This window comes from Dinoponera quadriceps, unplaced genomic scaffold, assembly GCF_001313825.1.
Source record: "Dinoponera quadriceps isolate SergipeBrazil2010 unplaced genomic scaffold, ASM131382v1 scaffold2346, whole genome shotgun sequence".
Lineage (NCBI taxonomy): Eukaryota > Metazoa > Arthropoda > Insecta > Hymenoptera > Formicidae > Dinoponera > Dinoponera quadriceps.
Genome location: NW_014556388.1, coordinates 354,534 through 375,084, shown reverse-complemented (window position 1 = coordinate 375,084; position 20,551 = coordinate 354,534). Strand labels below are relative to the sequence as shown.

Genomic DNA, 20,551 nt, shown 5'->3' with positions numbered 1-20,551 from the left:
CATCAATGATCACACATGTAAATATGCTATGCGTGCAAGTATGTACACACACTCAATTGCTTCGTCAGTATTCGTCGAACTCCGTCATCGTTCGTCACGGGGAGTGTCCGGCGATGTAGCGTCGCGTCTGTAGTGCTACTCTCGTGCTTTCGTTTCGCACTTTTTATTTCCACTCGTTCGAAGAGCTTAATTCGCCAGTTTCATCGTATGAGTTATAGTGAGTATATTAATTCCGCTCGAATCTTCTCGTTCATCCCGGGTGGATGTTTTGATCGGGTTATAACGTTACAAAATGAACTGGCGGCACATGTCAACAAAATGGCCACTAGAGGAGTGTCTCTGGAGAGCTGAATTTGAATAGAATTCCAGCAATTTGTTCGTAAAATAACTAATATTGAAGGAGAAAAATGATCTATTGAATATAAATAGAGATTGTGCGAATTGTAATAATATATTTAGACTTATATGTGTGAGGTTGTAAAAGTAAATTAACATTATCAGAAAGGAAGCTTGTAAAGTTTGTCAGTTGCCCCATAATTATTTGTTTTCTTCTTTCCCGTAGTTACATGCTGGATAACGATACTATATTCAGTATTAATAACAATGTTTTGTTTTATAATTTTTCAAAACTTAAAAAATCTTTTTATTATTGCAGAATGTCCTCAAGATGTTTTATTTACTAAGTGCCGCAGTGTTTTCCCTAGTCTTATCACTGCCTATACATGCACAAAATACTTTTTACGGAGAACAACTTTATGAGTGTCCTCAGTATTGGGTAAAATTCCAAGAGTCATGCTATCGTTTTATCAAGAGTCCGCTGAGACCACGAGAGGACGCTCGCAGGAATTGCCAAGCATTTGAAAGTGACCTGCTTGCCATTAACACAGTGGAAGAGCATGGGTTTATAGTCCATCAATTGCTGTGGCAAGACCCGCAGCATCGCAGATGGTATACCGGTATAAAACTACAGAGTGGTATATGGGTGAACGAGGCTGACGGTACATCCTTGATAAACTTGGATAATACCTTCTTGCCCGAGCCCAATGACAATATAATAGGAAGGGACTACTTAGTATACTCTTACAGTAACAATCTCCAACGTTGGGGATTGGAAAAGGTTATGGGCAAAGAGGAGTTTTTATATATTTGTGAAGCATCTGTTACGACTCTTCGCAATTTGATAGAGGATGAGCGTACTTATCAATATGGTATCGAGATTGATAATCCCCTTCAAATACCCAGAGGACCATATTTTATTAAAAAACCTGTAACCAAAATATTTGACACATTGAACAGACGGGTAAATAATAATATCCAATTGAGCTGTCTAGCAGGAGGCTATCCCACACCGACTTATGAATGGTTCAAGGAAGAATATGAAAATGATAGACTTATTGCAACAAAAATTGATCCTCTTTTAAATAGAAGATATACCGTGAGTGGTGGAACATTGATCATCTATGAGCCAGAACAGGTAGAGATTTTTTTCATGTTTCTTCTTGATTATTGTAAACTGAAAGTGTCTACTGAATTACATATTATTGAACACATAAACTATTTTATATATTACATATATTATAAACTATTTTACTAACGTTATTAACAGTAATTATATTGTTATATATTGTTATATATTGTTATCTATTAATTATATATGTATGTTTGTATATATATGTATGTTCTTTACAGCAAATGGATCGTGGCTCATACCACTGCAAGGTGTCCAACAAATTTGGCACAATTATATCTGAGAGTATCAAACTCTTGTTTGGGTATATTCACGAGTTCAATTTGAAACGTTCCGAAGAACATGGTGATAATCATTGGGGTAAAGTCGTGTATTGCGATCCACCGAAGCATTTTCCTGAAGTGAAATTCTATTGGAATCGCGATTTCTTCCCTAATTTCGTCGAAGAGGACAAGCGTGTGTTTGTCTCGAACGATGGTGCTCTTTACTTCTCCGCGTTGGAAACGATTGACCAAGGAACTTATTCGTGCAATGTTCAAAGCATCGCATCCAATATGGGACGAAACGGGCCGTTTTTCCCGTTGAAAGTGGATACGCACTGTAATTATCCCAATAAATATCTTTTATATGTATATATTTAACAAGTAGAATAACAAGTAACGTTATCCATTTTTTTTTTTACAGCCTCGTTTCAGCAATTGAAGTTTCCCAACAATTTCCCAAAAGTGTTTCCGGAGGCACCGATAGCTGGAGAGGAAGTTAGGCTGGAATGCATCGCGTTTGGATAGTAAGTTTGAGTAAACTCACTGTACTTTTAGTCCGGGTCCACAATAAGTGCTTTAAGCTCTAAGTCTTAAGAAATTGACCAATTACAGTCGAATGTGAGGAGAATAATCGGCTGTGATTGGTCAATTTCTTAAGGCTTAGAACTTAAAGCATTTATTGTAGACGACGATTTATCCCTCATTGCTGATATATCAAATATTTGAAGGAACTCGATTTTTCGCGTTTAACATTTTCTTTCTACTTGCACACACGTAAACTCTTGTGATTGTAATAATTGATATACGCCTGCAGCCCTGTCCCATCGTATAACTGGACGAGAAGGGGCTCCGCTTTACCACGCAAAGTCCAAATGAGGAGTTACAATCGAGTGTTAATAATACCGCAAGTAAATGTGGAGGACCAGGGCGAATACGTTTGCCGCGTGAATAACGACAGATTGTCAATCGAGAATTCCGTTCAACTGACCATACAAGCGCAGCCTAACTTCACCATCCCGTTGACCGACAAATACATGGATAACAGAGGGGATCTGACTTGGACCTGCGAGGCCTTTGGCATACCGGACGTCACCTATACTTGGTTCAGAAACGGAGAACCCTTGGACATGTTAACTCTACCGCCTCGAGACAGAGATCGCTACACTATACGGGATAATGTGTTAAATATAAAACATCTCGACCCCGAGAGGGATCCAGCTATGTATCAGTGTTGCGCGAAGAATCAGCTGGAGACAACTTATTCGTCGGCGCAACTGAGAGTATTATGTGAGCCTTTCTGTTCTTTTTGGTATTTCATCGTAGCGCAAATGAAGAATTATCGTTTATCTTCTTCGATTCTTCAGCATTTAAACCGTCTTTCAAAAAGCGGCCTATGGAATCCGAGACGTATGCGGCAGAATCGGGTAACGTTACGATCGTGTGCAAACCCGAGGCCGCGCCCAGGCCGACATTCGTCTGGAAGAAAGATGGAAACGTAATCGGGTCGGGTGGTAGGCGAAGAATTCTGGAAATAGGCAACCTTATCATTAGTCCAGTGTCGAGAGATGATGAGGGGACCTACGTGTGTACGGCGACTAATGAGTATGGCAGCGACGAGACTCGTGGGCGGCTAATTGTATTAAGTGCGTCGATCACTTGATATTTTAGATATCCTTTGATTTGTATGCAGCAGTTTTTAATCATAATACTCCTTTTCGCATTTGCTATTTGTATATTGGCTCGTAAATGTTGGAAAAGCTTTTTACTCTCCCGTGTATTTTTATGATTTATACACATTTAAAATCTCGTAAAAATTTTATAAAGTTTGGACGATTCCATTATATATTATATATATTGTTACATACAAGAAATTAACTATACGTTCAGTAATTCGTGGGACATCGCTTGTGTACGGATAGAATAGCTTAAACTGAGCAGAAAAATCCTCTACTATTTTGTAAATCACGCAAAATTTCGAGTTACTGATAATTAAAAATGATCATATAAAAAGGCCTTCTTTAATTAATAACTCAGAAATTTGTGTTGCTTGCAAACTGATTGAGCACTTTTCTGCTCAGTTTAACCCCTTCTGCTTGCACACAAGCGATATTTCATGAATTACAGGAAACCTTGTATATATAACTACATTATAAGATAAAATAACCTCTGAGAGATTTTTCCAGTGAGACTGATTGTGTAAAAATTGTTTGTACAGGTAAACCGCAATTTATCGAAGAATTGCCACCAAAGATAGTCATGTCCTACAATCAGAATCGGACTTTGCGATGCTTGGGCCATACAGATGAGATGTTGGATGTGGCATATGTCTGGAAACATAATGGCATGCGTATTCGTAACAAAGACTTGTTCAGCAATCCGCGAATACATATCGATGGCGAATATCTTGATATTATAAACGCAACTTTCAGCGAGGCGGGCAATTACGAATGCGTTTTGAAAAGCGCCATTGGTGAAATAACTAGTAAGACCGAGCTGATCGTGCAAGGCCCGCCAGGACCACCCGGTGGAGTACAGGTTATGAACATTGTGAAAACTAGCGTCGTGTTACGGTGGACTGACGGCGCGCTAAATGGCAGACCGATAACCATGTATGCAATTCAGGGCCGAACGAGTTGGAATCATACATGGGTTACTCTTGCAGAAAGTAAGTCGACTCTTGCTCTTCGATTATTACTTATATCCAGAGTTCGTTAATAACTAATTACTTAGTTAAAAGTTAAGTTAAAAAGTTAATAAATTTTAATTTAGGTAATTTTTAACGAGTTAGCTTTTAACTCAAACTAGTTTAAAGTACGTCAACTTTAACTGACTTTTATATTAGTTAAAATAATTCATCGGTATTAAAATCATCGCGAGCTGTTTATATAACATAGAATAAGAAAAATAAAAAATAATGCTAGCAGAATCTTTTTTGTCTCTTTGAATGCTATTTTGTTCTTTTATTATATGGAATCCACGAAACATTCCGGTATTTTCTTATCAATGGACTACTCTTTCTTTATTTTACATAAAATTAGTCTACGATTAAAAAGTTAATTATACAAAAAAGCGTGCGTGTGTGTGTGTGTGTGTGTGTGTGTGTGTGTGTGTGTGTGTGTGTGTGTGTGTGTGTACGCACACACAGGTTTACATGATTAAATTTTAACTTTGATAAGTTAACTTGACATTAACTTTTAATTAGTTTTGGTTTAGGTAATTGCTGAGTTTAAAAAGTATTAACTCACTAAATCCTGCTTATATCATTAATTATCATTGTTCCTTCACAGAGATTATCTCAGTGATTCTCGTTATAATATATATTATTTTCAGTAATTCTCTTTACGATTCCTTGGATACATCCGTTTTAAAGGCGCTCTTAAAGTTTCTCGTCATATTTTCGCGTGCAAAATTTTTATGGAAACGTATCATTTTCAGATATTAAAGCCATCGAGACGGACAGGTACAACGGTCGTAAAGAAGCGCGCTTGGAAAACGTCTTGAACCCTTACTCTACGTACGAGTTCCGCGTGTTGGCTTTCAACGAGTACGGTTACGGGCAACCGTCGGCTGAGTCACCTCAGTACAGCACTCCTCCCGACAAGCCCAATAAAGTACCGTCGAATATCAGCGGTGGTGGCGGAAAGAGCGGTGACCTTACGATCACGTGGGACCTCCTCAGTCCGCCCGACCAGAACGGTCCTGGGATTTATTACAAGATATTTTGGCGTCGCAAGGGACACGAGAAGGAGTTCCGGTCGTCGTTGCTGGAGAAGTTCAGCACCGGCATGAGTGTCGTGCGGATCGATCGGGAATATTTTTATACCGAATACGAAGTAAAGGTGCAAGCGATCAATTCGTTGGGCGAGGGTCCCATTTCAGAAATACATACAGTATACAGCGCGGAAGACATGCCGCAAGTCGCGCCACAGTTGGTCGTTGCCGTCGGCTACAACAGCACCAGCTTGAACGTCAGCTGGTCGCCGATCAACCAGACTCGTCACTACGTACGAGGCAATTTGATCGGCCACAGAATCAAGTATTGGAAGAAAGACTTCCCCGAAGAGGGTGCCGTCTACTACTTGTCGCGCACCACACGGCCTTGGGCACTGGTCGTCGGTTTGCAACCGGATACTTATTATTACGTAAAGGTACGTCGAAGAAACTATATAGATCTTTTTCTTCTTCCTATTTCGCTTCTGCATCTATTTGAGAACATCTATCAGATTTGAGAGATATTTTATTTTTGAGATATTAATGTTATATTTTTGCATCAGTTGATTTAATAGAAATACACAGAAAGAGGTATGTAAGTATATAAGTATTTAAATAGGTTTATATGTATTCCGGGTATTGCTATAAACTTTATATCTCTGTATTTTCAAAACAAAATAGTCAACAATTCTTTAATTTATTGTTGTGTCTGAAAATTATGTATAATGTCTGCATATTAGTCTTTAATATCATAGTAGGTTTTCATGAAAATCTTGTTTTTCGGTTTAAAAGATATTAAAAATAGAAGTTAAAAAGATAGTACGCTAATCCCAAGAAACGCGTGTAAAAAACGTGTCTAATCGCTCCGAAGAAAATATCTCCGTTCTCGAATGGTCAATCTCTTCCTAATTGCTGGAGCAGTTAGATAATATTTCAGTGTACACGTAGTGCAAGATTCATTCGAATTCCCATCGAACTTATTTCGCCTCATAATCTACTTAAGTGAGATTAGATGAAGAAGATTGAGAATTCTGCGAAGGTGATGGCTTACAACACCGCCGGGGAGGGTCCGGAGAGCGAACGGTACCTGGAGAGAACGTATCGCAAAGCGCCGCAGAAGCCGCCGTCCTCGGTGAACGTGTACGGCGTGAACCCGTCGACGGTAAGAGTCGTCTGGCGCTATGTGCAACCCAGTTTAGAGGAGGAGCCACTGATAGGGTACAAGATTCGAGTATGGGACCTGGATCGCGATATGAGCACCGCGAACGACACTATAATACCCAGCGGTTCGAAGCTGGAAGCAGACATCAAGGACCTGAGCCCGGGCAAGATCTATAACTTGCGAGTCCTCGCATTCAGCAACGGCGGCGACGGCCGAATGTCCAGTCCGACGCACACATTCCAAATGGGTGACACAGCCGCCTTTAGAAGCAACGCCGGAACCTTGTTTCTGAGTACAGCCCTCCTTGGGATTTCTTTATTATTGCTCTTACGGATTTACGGCTCTGTATAGTATAATATGTATGTACAGTCGTAACACACACACACACACACATACAAAATAGCCATACAATAATTTCTAAGCTATATGAATTATATATATATATATAAAACGGTAAATTTTGTACAGTGTTCGTAAAACGGGAAAGTTGGAAGGAATTGACGTAATTCATTGAAAAGAATCATCAAAATAAGATTTAGCGGAATATTGCGGATTCGTCTTGCCAGTCTGTCAAGATCGTCGGTCAAATCTTACGGTCTGTTCAAGTACTTTTATGTATGGTTAATATCGCCGCATCATTGGCCCGTCAATGGCGCATCTGCTTTCCCGGCGTCTTAATAACGATACCTCTCGACATTTTAAGTACTTCCACGATTTTTTAAAGTTTTTTTTTTTTTCTTTTTAAAGAAGAATCATGGTACTATGAGTCTAACAAGACTGAAATCGATCTGCTTTCGAGTTGAGTACAACACAGTTTTCGTGATTATTTGTGAGAGCAAGTTTTGTTTTTATACGACAGAAAGAATACTCTGTTATAGCTTTTTTGGCACGTAGTAATAGTAATAACACATGAACAATACATAATGTCTTATTATTGTGTACATAAAATAATAGGATGCAATAGTATATTTCTGTACACTGTCGCATTTTAACAATAGCATTTCATTAGTTTCGTAAAATTTTGTAAGCGCAATTAAGTATTGTAGAATAACACGTATTATAGCGCGTAATAAGATTAAGTATAATTTCAAGCATTTTCAAGCGCATTTTAATTATGCACGTTTCTTAACAACAAGATTGTCGAGTTTTTGATTCGTAACTCAAGAGTTGTACGACTTCACAATATTTTATGGTGTACTCGAAAGATAAAATCAGACGACTCATTGAATGTAACGTTTAAAGATGATATGAAATTTTGCATTTAACATTTATTTTGGTACACACATTTGTTAAATCAGTTAACAAAAAAGTAAATATTAAAGAAGAAGATGGTATTATGTCGCCCATTAACACTTTATGTCGTATTTATTTCGATGATGCGGTCCGTCGACAGCACTGTGCCGTCACGATCTGACAGCATTGGTTTTATCGATAAATCGAAACATATGATGATTTTAGATATCAACATTTGTATGAGAAAAAACCAAATAAGCGCGGCTAATTTCGTATTATGTATTCGATAAGTTCAAACATTTTAGTCAAGCGTCTACGGGTGTGGCCGCGGATCGCAAAGTGTTAATATCTCTGCTATTGCTATATATATAGCTACTTCTATATATATTCTTCTAATATATATATATAGCTACTGCTATATATATTTTTCTTCAACCCATCATGCATTATGCCGTTATATTTTTCCAAATAATGTCCTAAGTAATCAACATTTCATAACTCGGAGTTTGGAATCGATTTAACAACACTGATGAATGTAATCGTTAAGTTTTCAATTTAAAATATTGGTTATTAACAAAGTTGCTGTACATTGTAAAATGTAAATTGGAGGCCATAATACCACCTTCTCTATATATAAGAATATATGTTATATTATTATATTATGTAAGAGAAAAGCAGCTTCGTCTGTCAATCTGCCAAAAACAAATGTCACATTGATAAAGTTGTTACAATACTTAAACGCGATTTCAGACAGCAAGGATACATGCAGCAATAAATATGTGGTTACAATTAGATCTGAGTAGATAAAGGAGGTGGAGATCTCTGATAAAATAGTAAGAAAATGTACGCGAATTTCTTACGAGAAAATTATATTTGTCGTTAAGGTATATATATAATGTACATTAATCGACACAATGGTCCGTCCATGTATATCCAGGTATATAATATAGCATTATTATTTAGAAGATTACATCACAGCTATTGCGCTTTTGTGATAAGAAGTGACCGCTGCAATTGTCTGCAATCATCTTTTTGACCATTACCGTGGAACATTTTATTTAGGTGTTAGAAACTGGAAAATTGCAACGTTCGTTTCTTTGATAAGAAAAAGATGCAATTGTGCTGTATTTTATTTTATATAATTTATTATAATAAAACACAGAAATGTATTTGTGTGTTGCTACAACTATTTGCTTCCTATCTTGCATATACAAGCAAAATATAGATATATAAATTAAATATAAAAAATTATATATATAATTATATTTTTCTATAATATATATATATATATATATATATATATCTTCTTGAACCATTACTGTGACTTATTACTGTTGTGATTGAAAAAAATGATGTTTTTATTTTTAATTTACTTATCACACTTGTACTTATTTATATTTATTAAATAACATTATCATCAGAAATTGAACTGCATTCACAGATCCTAAGTTAAATTTTGCGGGTACTGATATATTGTACCAGTGCAAAAAGTTCAGCTGGATAGAACAGGTCTCGTCAGAACTTTCCGTAGGTAAAATAATGATATTCGGCAAGAATCAATTGTGAAAGTACTGTTTCTCGACGGTATGCGATTAGTTATGAGTAATCTATAAGTCAACACCTGTTAACTTGCTAACATGCGATAGCAACAGCTGCTTCAGTTACTTTTTTTCCTTTTTTCGGTCTCGGTTCTTCTTGGTACAGTCGGACTTTTTGCAGGTTATCAGTTATGTTGCGAGTTCTCAGCCGTTCTATCCGCTCGTCGCATCTGCTCAGGAGGAGCACGGAAGCTGTTTGCGTGTCGAGCACGAGGAACTTAAATTTGCTGGAGTACCAGAGCAAGGAACTTCTGCGTGAGTGCGGCGTATCGGTACAAAACTTCGCCATCGTCGATGACTTAACCAAGACGAATTCCGCTCTGGAGAAGCTGCGTGAGTTTTCGAGCGTGTTTTTTTTTCTTTTTCTCTATTTATATATTTATATTGATTTGTAATGAGATATGTTCACATCGTGTACAATTGGTCTGTTCTTTTTAGCTGTGCTACTGAATCGGTGCAATAAGTTAGAGTGAGATAAGTATATTTTATCTTCTTCTCTAACTTATTGCACTGGTTCAGCAGTGCAGCAAAAAAGCAAACCAAATTTTCAGGATGAGCAATTTTCTGTTAAAAAGTATCTATATGTGTTAATATGCTTATTAAATTATTTTTGAGGGTCGATCATACATTTTTTCCTCTAATGTCAGCTCGTGAAGGGAAATTTTTTCAATTTTTTCAATTTTTAGAACTTTTTTGAAGCATTCGCAAGTGTTCGCTTTTCATGAGTCCATGCTAGAGAAGAAGATTCATAAATTACCTAGTTCCTAGTTAGATCAAACAACTAGGCTATATATATCTCAGAGATAAGAAGTGAGAGTAATTGTTAACATGATTGTACTTCATTTGCCTAGAGTTTGAACAACATGGGAGTTGCAAACAACATATTGCATTTATTCTTGAATATGTGTACATATACATGATGAGATCATGCTACATTATGTTTATTACATTAAGCTTTGGAAACTATTGTTGAGAAGAATATACATCAATGGTTTGAAGATATCAATCTATTCATATTTGTGTGCATACAGATGAGGGTGAATATGTTATTAAGGCCCAAGTCTTAGCTGGAGGTCGTGGTAAAGGCTGGTTCGACAATGGATTTAAAGGAGGTGTACACCTCACCAGAGAGTAAGTATACTGGGAATTTTTTTTCATAGATATTGCAAGATACGTCACATACAACGACAAAATTTTGTCTCGTTTGTGTGATGTTTTCTTATGTTATTTGCGACTGGCAATACATTTGTGTAACTCCTTTTTTCCTTGGCTTCTTAACAGTCGCAATGCTGTCTCAAATTACGTAAAAAACATGCTCGGCCATCGGCTCATTACTAAGCAGACCTCGAAGGAAGGCATACCGGTGCAGAAAATCATGATCGCCGAGTCGGTAGATATCGTGCGCGAAACTTACGTCTGTATTCTCATGGATCGGGAATACAACGGCCCGGTGCTGATAGCATCTCCCGCTGGCGGTATGGATATCGAGACCGTGGCGGAAAAGAACCCTGAGCAGATCAAAACCGTCCCGTTGGACATCTATTACGGGATTGATGACGAAATAGCGAAGGATGTAAGCGTCTTCCTGGGGTTTTCCGATCCCGATATCCTCAAGAAAGCCATGTACGAATTGAAGAATTTGTGGAAGCTGTTCGTGGACATCGACGCTCTGCAAGTTGAGATTAATCCGTTCGTGGAGACGAAAGACAAGCAAGTGATAGCAGTGGACGCGAAAATCGCGTTCGACGACAATGCTCAATTCAGACAACAAAATCTGTTCGCCCTGGAAGACGTTAGTGAGAAAGATCCCCGTGAGGTGGACGCGTCGCGCTTCAACCTGAACTACATCGGCATGGATGGCAACATAGGATGTTTGGGTAAAACACATTTCATTATCTATTATAGTAAATAAATAAAATAACGCATGTTATGATAATATGATATGAACGAATAAGAAATTGTGGAGTAACAATGTGCGTATTATTCTCAGGATGAACCACGCAACGTGATCAGCTTAGTTTATTCTGCTGTTGGTGGACCGATTAAAAATTGTATATTTGTATATTGTAAATTTAATGTAATCATCTTAAAGCTCACCTCGAACTATGTTATACTAAATAAAAAAAAATTTTCAGTCGTCCACTAACAGCAGAATAGACTAAGCTGATCACGTTGTGTGTTTCATCCTGCATATTAATGTATCATCATTCATATAGCTTCTCCTCTACAAAAATATTAATATAGAAATAATGTAATTAACGGATGAAAATATGCTTAATGAATCTCGTTGTATTTCGTATGTACAGTAAATGGAGCTGGCTTAGCCATGGCCACAATGGATATCATCAAGCTAAATGGGGGATCGCCTGCTAACTTTCTGGATGTTGGCGGTAACGTAAGAGAGGACCAAGTTTTCCAGGCATTTAGAATACTCAGTGAAGGTATGTAACGTGCAAAATTATTAATTTAAATATAAATGAGATGAGATACGAACGGACTTTTTTCCTTTTCTCAGATCCAAAAGTCAAAGTTATTTTCGTTAACGTCTTCGGAGGTATCGTGAATTGCGCAACAATAGCGAAAGGAATTATTACGGCGTCGCGTAACTTAGGTCTTCAGATACCTCTCATAGTGAGACTAGAAGGTAAGATATCTCAATTTCTTCTCTTTCCTCTCATATGTACACATAACAGAAAGCTTGATTCTCATAAGTTTCCTTCTTTAATTGTATAATTTCATATAATTTTTATCTATTTTCGTTTGTATGTTATTTTGCGCGATACAGCTTACGATAAATTTTACGTATCTTCTATTGGCTCTTTTGCATTTTTTATAGGCACTAACGTGACAGAAGCCAAAAAAGTTTTAGCCGATTCGGGATTACCCATTCTCACGGCGAATAACTTAGACGAAGCGGCAAAAAAAGCGGTAAAATCTGTGAAAGCGTAATCGTGTCGATGGGATGATGCGCGTTGTCAACTTATACTTATTCAAGACTGGAAAACTTTAATTTTAATGTAAAGGAGCAATAACTCCGTACAAAACACACGATTCGTAAAGTGGGAGGTGGGAATATCATATATACTATTTTTATAAGATATAATCAAATACTTCCGTGTTAATCAGGGAAGCATTAGCATTTATGCTAATTTTTGACATAATATTTGTTGTATTTTTATAAGAATTTGTATACATTACGTTTTGCCATCGGATCCCGGCATGAGAGTGCTTTGTTTTGTAGGTCTGTTCTGTTGTATTTTGAAAGATATAGCATGTCGAATTCCGAATTTGACCCACTTGTAATATTTCATTATAATTTATGTCGATTAATTTGTTACGCAGTTAATTTTAACTCATTCCCACAGATCGCCGTTAAATCCCAAACACAAAGAATTGTATCATTCAATTGCAGTGGCGGCATCACTAAGTTATCCTGTATGTACATGCTCCTTTAATTTTGTAAATACATTTATTTTTTTAGATGAATATGGAACGATTTATATTGGAAGAAGAAAAAAATAATAAATGTATATTCTACTTTATTTCTTTTTTCCGTTATTTCTTCTTTCAGCTTTTTGCCGTATGCGAGTTTCGATCAGTTTTGCCATTTATGCTGTAAATCATTTAATTTCGTTGAATATTCAGTTCACACGCTGCGACTTTTCAGAGATACGCCTCGAGAGAATGAGCAAACGATTCAGGTCATATTTCTAATTTGTATAAATTCTTACAACGTATAGAATACCATCTGTAAAGCATTATTGTGCATTTTAGTTCGTTACATGTTTCTGCAGGATCAGACATACGTAAGATTTCTCTCGAGACTTTCGAATGCATGTATGATTCTTATCGAAAATTTCAAGTAACGTCAGCAGGAGAACAACTTAGAACTCCTTAAGGCTGTGAATTTTCTTCCAACCCAACCGTGCATTCCATCGAAATAATCAAGAAGTGCCTGACAATCGATCTCCGAATTATGCCGGAGCGCGCGTTCCTCGAAATGTTGAATGTATCAAAGACTGCCGTCGAGTCCTGCTCGCTCAAGGTTCAAGGCAGAGATCGCGCGTGGCGCAATGAAAGGGAGGAGGAGCGAGCGCGTACTTGACGACTTTTGGCCGTGTATGGTCGCCGCGTCTTTATAAGTAGAGATTCTTTCGGCGGAGAGCTAAGCGGTAACTCGCTTCGAGCGTGTTGTACGCGCTGCAACGTAACGCTCGCCCGTCACGTCGAGAGAACGGCCCATATATGGGCAACGATTTTTAGCATAAGACTCCAACGCGACACACAAGCGCTTTCCGGCGACTCTGTCTACCTTTCGGAAGGCGCGCGTTTGTGGGTCGCACTTTTTATAGATAGATAGATAGATTGATCGACCGACAGGCGTGATGTAAAATGTAAAAATGTTCAGGAGACCGGAGAAAAATCTTATATTTTTCATTCAAAAGTAAAATTCTCAAGAGTTAGACCAATCTCTCTCACCACCTGAACATTTCGGAAAGTCTTTTTATAAAAACAATACATCTCTCAATAGGATGGCGTCGATTCTCATGTACAAACCACGGCGTCATGCATGGTAAAAAATTTTATGTTGAGCCAACACAAAAATGTGTGCGGATCGTCTGAGACACGTGTGAGGTGTTTTAAATTTAACGCAAAATTGTTCACTTTCAAGTCTGAACCGATATAATCGGGAACATATGATTAGAGTTACTTGTGAAATTCTCGACTTTACGTAGAGTAAGCTCCAAATCGTGTAACCCTCTCGCGTGAGACAATACATGATGCCGTGGGCACATCTCAGATACGACACAATCGTCGAAGAGACGATTCCCTATCTTCCGGGTGCCTTTCGATCTCGCGTCGTTCGAAACACTCGTTCCGTCCGAGCGTCGAACCGTGCGATCTCACATCCAAGCGGGATCTCGCGGTGAAACGCGACTCGCTTCCTCCCGGGGAGCGAGGAAGTGCCTGGAGGCGAAACCGTTGGAACAAGCGAAATTGAATATCACCGGGGTTGTACCTCGGCGATGCGCGGTGGCGTCTAACAATGACCGTTTAAGTTTCCTCTCGTCAGTGTCACGCCAGCCAGCGGGCACGATCTGTTTCACTTTTGTTTCCTTCATATACGAATATAAACCCGTTCTTTCCACACGCGCGTCCGCCTCGGGGGGACGACCGGGGGCCCGATGCGTGTGTGTGTATATATATAGACCGACCCCCTGCCCCTCGCTCTCGCAGGGGGTGGCGAGGGAGGCGCGTACTATTCTCGGACAAGTTGACGAGTCCGAGTAACTTCTTTCGGCGTGTTCGTCTCCCGGTTAGCGGCGGTAAACGTCAGTAATCGTCTGCGAACCGCTGCGATCGAGCCAGCGTCGCGCCGCTCCGCGATCCGGATATCGCCAACCCGACGGTGACGGTGCGTGTGACGAGCCCCGGTGTGACACTCGGGGATCCCCCCAATCACATCGATAATCACGGTTAGCGATTGATTAGTTGATCTTTCTTCCTTTCTCTTTTCATTTATGAGACAACCGACGTCATTTCGCGCCACGACGCGCAGGTAGAAGGAAACGGTGATCGAGGTGCGATGGTAAAATAAGATGATAAATAAGAATAAGATAATAATAATGATGATAATAATAATGATGGAGTAAACGAGTTTGGTGAGTCGCGTCTTTTTATCGGTGGGAAATTACGTCGGTTGTTCCTTCGTTCTTTCTTCGTTCTCTCGTTGTCTCTTCTTCGAAATCTCGAATTTATTCATTTCCCCATCTCGGCGGCATATACTGCGCGGGAAGGAAACTCGATTCGTATGAGCGGTCTTCTATTGTCGAGGGACCAGATAGGATATATAATAATTCGGTTGTAGGAACAGGAAGTCTTTTGTGGGAGATTTCTATTTAGTTAAATATTTATATCAACAAAGTTTTAACGCAGTTGACAATATTTAGATGAATTTATCCTGACTCGTAACAGAGATATTGTATCTTTATCGAATTTCCTTCTGATCCCTATTTTGTTACACGAACTGAAATTCTTTCTTTGTGTATGATATTGCATTACTTTGTCCTTCTAAATGTTCGAGAGAACGTTGTTTATCGTCATCGGTAATCGTAAGCTTGAGGTAAAATTGCCTTAAAAAGGTGTAAAAATTTATTGTACTTTTTTTCAGACGTGCCGAGATAATTTTGTCAAGTCGCAAAGTGTTTCCTTTTCTCTCCATCGTTACAGGATCATATATATTAATTTAAAAAAATTTTCATCTCGACAATGAATTTCGCATGTCTCACTGTCCAAGGAAAAGGTTCGCGTTTGCAGATTCGTGTTAATTCGCGTGCGCGAATTGTGTCTTTGTTGACAATATGCTCGCAAACACATTCACGATTCGTTTATACTCCGCCCGCGACCGGTTCGTAATTCGCCCGCCATTCGCTAATCGCGGGTGCAACTTGCTTTCGGAGAACGGTGGCGCGGGGAGAATTTTAAGCGGCACGGAGGAGCGCTGTAGCACCGTGGCGACTCCTCGTCGAGAGTAGTTTATCGTGGACCGTTGATAGAGGATCGCTCGAACGTGCGAGGTAAAAAATGTTACCGATGTTTTTGTGCATGTGGTGTGATAATTTTTCCTTGCACTTTCGTGATTGGAACATCGAGCGCTCGGAAAGTTCGTCCAGAAAGTGGCGTATTTTCCTCGTTTCGAATTTTTCGAATTTTGTTTCGGGTTTTGAAACGAGTTCGTTCATGCATTGGTTTTACTGCGGACTTAAATAATCGATATTTTGCCGATGGTGCGAAGTGAATTTTCGGAATATTAGGGAATATATGGGAAAGAAATTATCTGTTACGCACGCTTATATTTACACATAACCCACGTTTCGGTACACGTAGAGAGGGAATACGTAAGAAGGCACAGTTGAAATTTTTTAACTCGATGACAGCTCCGAGTTGTAGGCCTACTCGAATGAAGTGGCGTTGCGAACCTTGTTCTTGACTTTGGAGTGCTGAGATAAAAAAATTATGTTCTAACATTACCACTCGTCCTAACGACTTTCATAGATAATTATAGATAACGATATGTACAAACACACTAATTGCACATCAACCGGAATGTCGCTGTGCAATATATCTCAAAGAACGCGATGGCACATTTTTGTACGCATAAGTGGGAAGAAAACCATGATTTCTCACAGCTTCGACGTTGTATAATTTTTGTTGGGAACAGAAAGAGAGAGCACGATTTGACATCGTAGAGATTCCTACTTTCTGATGCAGTGACCAGACATTCTGCATCCTATCACGCGTGTTACCGAGATGCATGGAATCAGAATATACTTCGCACGACTCTATCGCACCGTGTTTATTATTAACGTTTACGCAATTGCGTGTTTATAGTCGGATGCGATTTTGTGAATTACGCTTTCCTTCTGTAAGAGATCGTGTCGAAAACGTCAGAGATTCTTTATTCGAGTTTCGGACAATGTTCGCGTGTTTATGAAGTTCATCTTTCAGATGTAATATTAGACCTTGGAAAAAAGTCGCATATATGTGCGAGTACCAAAAATACCTTGGCATCTCGCCGTGCTCCGTGAATAGTAATTTAGCGTGCGTCCGATTAATTTTCTATTATGTGCGGAAAATCTACTCGGAGAACGGTGATTTAACACGCAGATGAATCTTCCAGCGAATCGGCGCAATTCTCTTCTCTTATTTCACCTCTCCAGACTCGAAACTTTAAATATTTTATTGGTGACTGGAGCACATGACAAATTTATGTTTGAGAAATACACAGAAACTTAGCGTGCGTAAATAAAGATAAACGCCCGAAGTAATTTCCTCCGAATGTGCCGCTATTTATAATTAGACACTTTATTTATGGATAGGCCGAATGTAAGTCATGTCGAGGCGGGACAGTTTAGTCCAATCACGTGCGCGAATTTTCCACTCGAGCGAGACTGATCGATTCGTCGCGTTCTCGTGGATTTAAACGAGAATTCACTCGATCAATCGTATCGACCTTCCAAAAGTCAGATTTTTATCAACGAAAGGTAATTTGGAAGCTTTCGTTGAATCCACATTTTCTCCTTAAAACTACTTACTTCTTGTCAAATGATTTTAGTTTAAATGACTTCAAATTTTATTTAAAAATCGATCAGTTTTAACACACAATTACGTTTATCACAAATTGCTCATAAAGTGTGCGAATTGGTATTCTATACTATACGAATTGATTAATAATTGCCCGTTGTTGTCCGGATTTTATTCCATATAAAACAACGTCGCAATATTTGCTGAAAGTTTATTCTCCGTTCGATCGGCAGTCTTTTAATCGCGACAGGTTTTCGCAGGTGAATCGTCGCCGCGAATCAGGACGAGCGACCACCCAGAAAAGGTGTTTCAAGGAGACGACATATCTCTACCAAGGAAAGCCTCTTTCGACTAACGCATCCTCAAATCCGAAGTGCAATCTCTGCCAGTGAACTGAGACTTCGCTAACTGGTCGACGGATCGTGCGGAAAGGAGTCGCTCCAGCTGATCGTGTCTCAGCGTCGTCTCATATACGCACACGCACATCCACACGTGCGTCCGATTCGTCGGCCCACGGTACGTGCGGATCGCAGGTAGACTCACCGATATCCACCTCTTCTGCGACAGTCGTACAGGTGTGCGCGTTAGCGATGGACACGACGCCCTTTCGAGCGACATTGACGCCTGTTGCTGGAGAGAATATTTATTGAATCGGGTCGTGTGATATATAAAGAATATTAATGCTAGCAAATTGAAAAGATATATCTACTATAAATTAATTAGGACGATTCTAAATTGTTTATTTCTTTTTCGGAATTGTAATAACAAGCAATAAGCGAAGGCTTTGGAAAGGATTACCAGGCGATGCGATAATAAATATTACTAGAAATGTGAAAAAAAATATAACACAAACGAAAAAGAGTAAAAAAATTCAAGCAATTACACGGTGTTCCAGAATTCTCCAACCAAATCTCGTCAATATATAATAAAAAATTTTGGGGTAGAAACGGTCCACTGACATTTTGTGTTACTTTAACACGGAGAATGTGTAAAAAAATACGCAAATAGAATGTTAAATTAACACGTTTTCCATGTTAAAATAACACGAAATTTCAGTGGACTGTTTTTAACACAGAATTTTTTACTGGGTATGTACGATGAGTGAAAATAAAAGAAATGTTAAATGAACGTACACGTGGTTGCAAGCTTTGTTAAAAAGTTGTAACAAAAACATGAAACGATAGTGGACTTGCTCTTGTAATATGATACAATGTAAGTATGTAGTACTCTCCTATTAGAGAATTCCCATTACAAGAGCCGCAAGTGAAGTGAAGATCCGTATATTCTTTATTCGAGAACAACCGTGACACCTTATAATACGCAGTTTCACTACGTTTTCCTCTTTTTTGCTAACAATACAAGTTACATTCATCATTTTTCAACAATCTCGAGTAATCAAACACACAGCACGCATATACGAATCAGACGATTATTGTCGATCCAGTCAAGTCCCTTATTTTTTCGTTCGTATCGCACATTTTCGTCACAATTTTTTAACGAAGCTTCAAATGACCTATACTCACACAACATTTTTTTTCTTATTTCCACGTATTTCCACTCATAAAACAAGATTATTCCGATGACATACTGACAAAGTTTAAGCTGAAAAATCCTGAAATACCGCGTATACATATCCAACTAAATCTAAAGTTCCCCGAATCCGAGACGCGGGCCTGAAGGCCAGCTTTCTAGATCAACAAATACGCCAAATATAAGCTCGCTCTTCTCGTTCGTACGTCTACACAACAGGCTGGTAGCGTCCAGGGCTTGCTTTAAAATTTCAAAACGACGCGAGTTTGTGCCCATCGCTACTTCGTGAGTCACCGATACAAGCGTGTCCCAGCCACATCAGTGACAAGCGCTCGCGATTACCCACACTGTGATTCACAGGTACCAACACACACACACACCAGGGGCGCGTACCCCCACCCAGCCTCGTCCGTGAGATCGTAGCAGCGGACCGGCCGATAAAATGAATGAGAATGATAAGTCAGTTAAGTGCGAGAACTCCGCCGAGGAGGAGGAGGACGAGATGTTCGAGCGCGAGCTGGCCGAGGACGCGCAATGGAAGCGGATCCAGCAGAATACCTTCACCAGGTGGGCGAATGAGCGGCTGAAAGCGGTGAATAAGCACATCGGCGACCTGGAATGCGACCTGTCCGACGGTCTCCGGCTGGTGAGCCTCATCGAGGTGCTCGCGCAGAAGCGACTGCCGAAACACAACCAGAGGCCCACCTTCCGCTCGCAGAAACTGGAGAACGTGTCGGTCGCGCTCAAGTTCCTAGAGGACGAGGGCATCAGGATCGTCAATATCGGTGAGTGAGCGAGCCGACGGTGCGCGTGCTGCTGGACCAGCACGCGTCGCACCTAGATAGACTCGTCCCTTGTTTCTCTCTCTCTCTCTTTCTTTCTTCGCGCGTTCTTAGAAAAAGTTGAATTAATCTTGTCAGAGTGGTGTGCGTGTTGCATGATAACCTTAATGTTTCCATCAGTCGCGAGAATATAAGGTTATTTGGCGAAGAAGCGACGACGCTGTTACTATTGTTATCTATCTAGAATAAAGTGATTGGAAACTAATCAAGCTCTCTGATAAAACGGAATAAAGCAGAATAAAATTTCTCAATCACCATTAATAATTGGGATTTGATAACGTTGCCATCAGTGTCTTGTCGATTCGTGAGTGATAAATGTTCGGAGGTATTATCAGGACAATAACATCCTTGTTCCTACGATATAGTGCACCAATTCGTAGCGCTCTGACGATTAATTTACGATTCATGGCCGATCTTCGGACGTTTTACTTATGAGTGGATCGTAAACACCACCACGTGATATACTTACGATTACCGTGAGAGACGAGGTCGAGCCCGCGTCGTCTACCAGATTTTGCGTAGAAGCGACTCATCGATCCTCGGATTTCTGCGCTTCATGAGGAACACTCATGTGGATTTCTCGAGGACTTGAGAGAATTGTTCGAAGGAACGATTTTATTAAAGATGAATTTTTCAGGTTGATTGATAGCTGGATCTTA

The 20,551-nt window shown here is 39.4% G+C and overlaps 2 protein-coding genes across 10 annotated transcripts in view; both read left to right on the top strand.

The window, feature by feature from the left end:
- Positions 1-88: 88 nt before the first annotated feature.
- On the top strand, positions 89-12,977 carry LOC106747289 (succinyl-CoA ligase [GDP-forming] subunit beta, mitochondrial). Of its 4 annotated transcripts, XM_014624683.1 has the most exons (15): positions 89-217; positions 656-1,474; positions 1,690-2,068; positions 2,153-2,255; positions 2,546-3,018; positions 3,096-3,374; positions 3,947-4,396; positions 5,167-5,879; positions 6,482-6,927; positions 9,557-9,768; positions 10,467-10,566; positions 10,717-11,312; positions 11,742-11,876; positions 11,951-12,079; positions 12,272-12,977. In XM_014624683.1, exons 2-15 carry the CDS (start codon positions 668-670, stop codon positions 12,382-12,384), a joined length of 4,935 nt encoding a protein of 1,644 aa, XP_014480169.1. In that variant the 5' UTR covers positions 89-217; positions 656-667; the 3' UTR covers positions 12,385-12,977. The 4 variants fall into 4 exon arrangements, with proteins under 4 accessions (XP_014480169.1, XP_014480167.1, XP_014480168.1 ...); XM_014624681.1 differs by lacking the exons at positions 89-217; positions 656-1,474; positions 1,690-2,068; ... (4 more) ...; positions 5,167-5,879; positions 6,482-6,927 and adding an exon at positions 9,306-9,364 and having other exon boundaries at positions 12,272-12,921; XM_014624682.1 differs by lacking the exons at positions 89-217; positions 656-1,474; positions 1,690-2,068; ... (4 more) ...; positions 5,167-5,879; positions 6,482-6,927 and adding an exon at positions 9,308-9,368 and having other exon boundaries at positions 12,272-12,921.
- A 1,828-nt stretch (positions 12,978-14,805) lies between these two features.
- LOC106747268 (filamin-A) overlaps positions 14,806-20,551 on the top strand; it is a 63,804-nt gene continuing 58,058 nt past the window's right edge. For 2 of the 6 annotated variants that reach the window (XM_014624632.1, XM_014624629.1), the window contains exons 1-3: positions 15,920-16,013; positions 17,781-18,036; positions 19,411-19,835. In XM_014624632.1, the coding sequence (XP_014480118.1) occupies positions 19,493-19,835 (343 nt within the window). In that variant the 5' untranslated portion in view covers positions 15,920-16,013; positions 17,781-18,036; positions 19,411-19,492. Of the gene's footprint in view, positions 14,913-15,919; positions 16,014-17,780; positions 18,054-19,410; positions 19,836-20,551 lie in introns of those variants that run through there. The other 4 variants (XM_014624633.1, XM_014624634.1, XM_014624631.1 and 1 more) reach the window with 3 other exon arrangements.

Bases quoted from the DNA above. Each gene is read 5' to 3' on its own strand.
- LOC106747289 (XM_014624683.1), top strand. From the start codon at position 668: ATGTTTTATTTACTAAGTGCCGCAGTGTTTTCCCTAGTCTTATCACTG. The intron at 2,069-2,152 runs GTAATTATCCCA...TTTTTTTTACAG, and splicing joins GTTGAAAGTGGATACGCACT to CCTCGTTTCAGCAATTGAAG. The intron at 2,256-2,545 runs GTAAGTTTGAGT...ATACGCCTGCAG, and splicing joins GAATGCATCGCGTTTGGATA to CCCTGTCCCATCGTATAACT.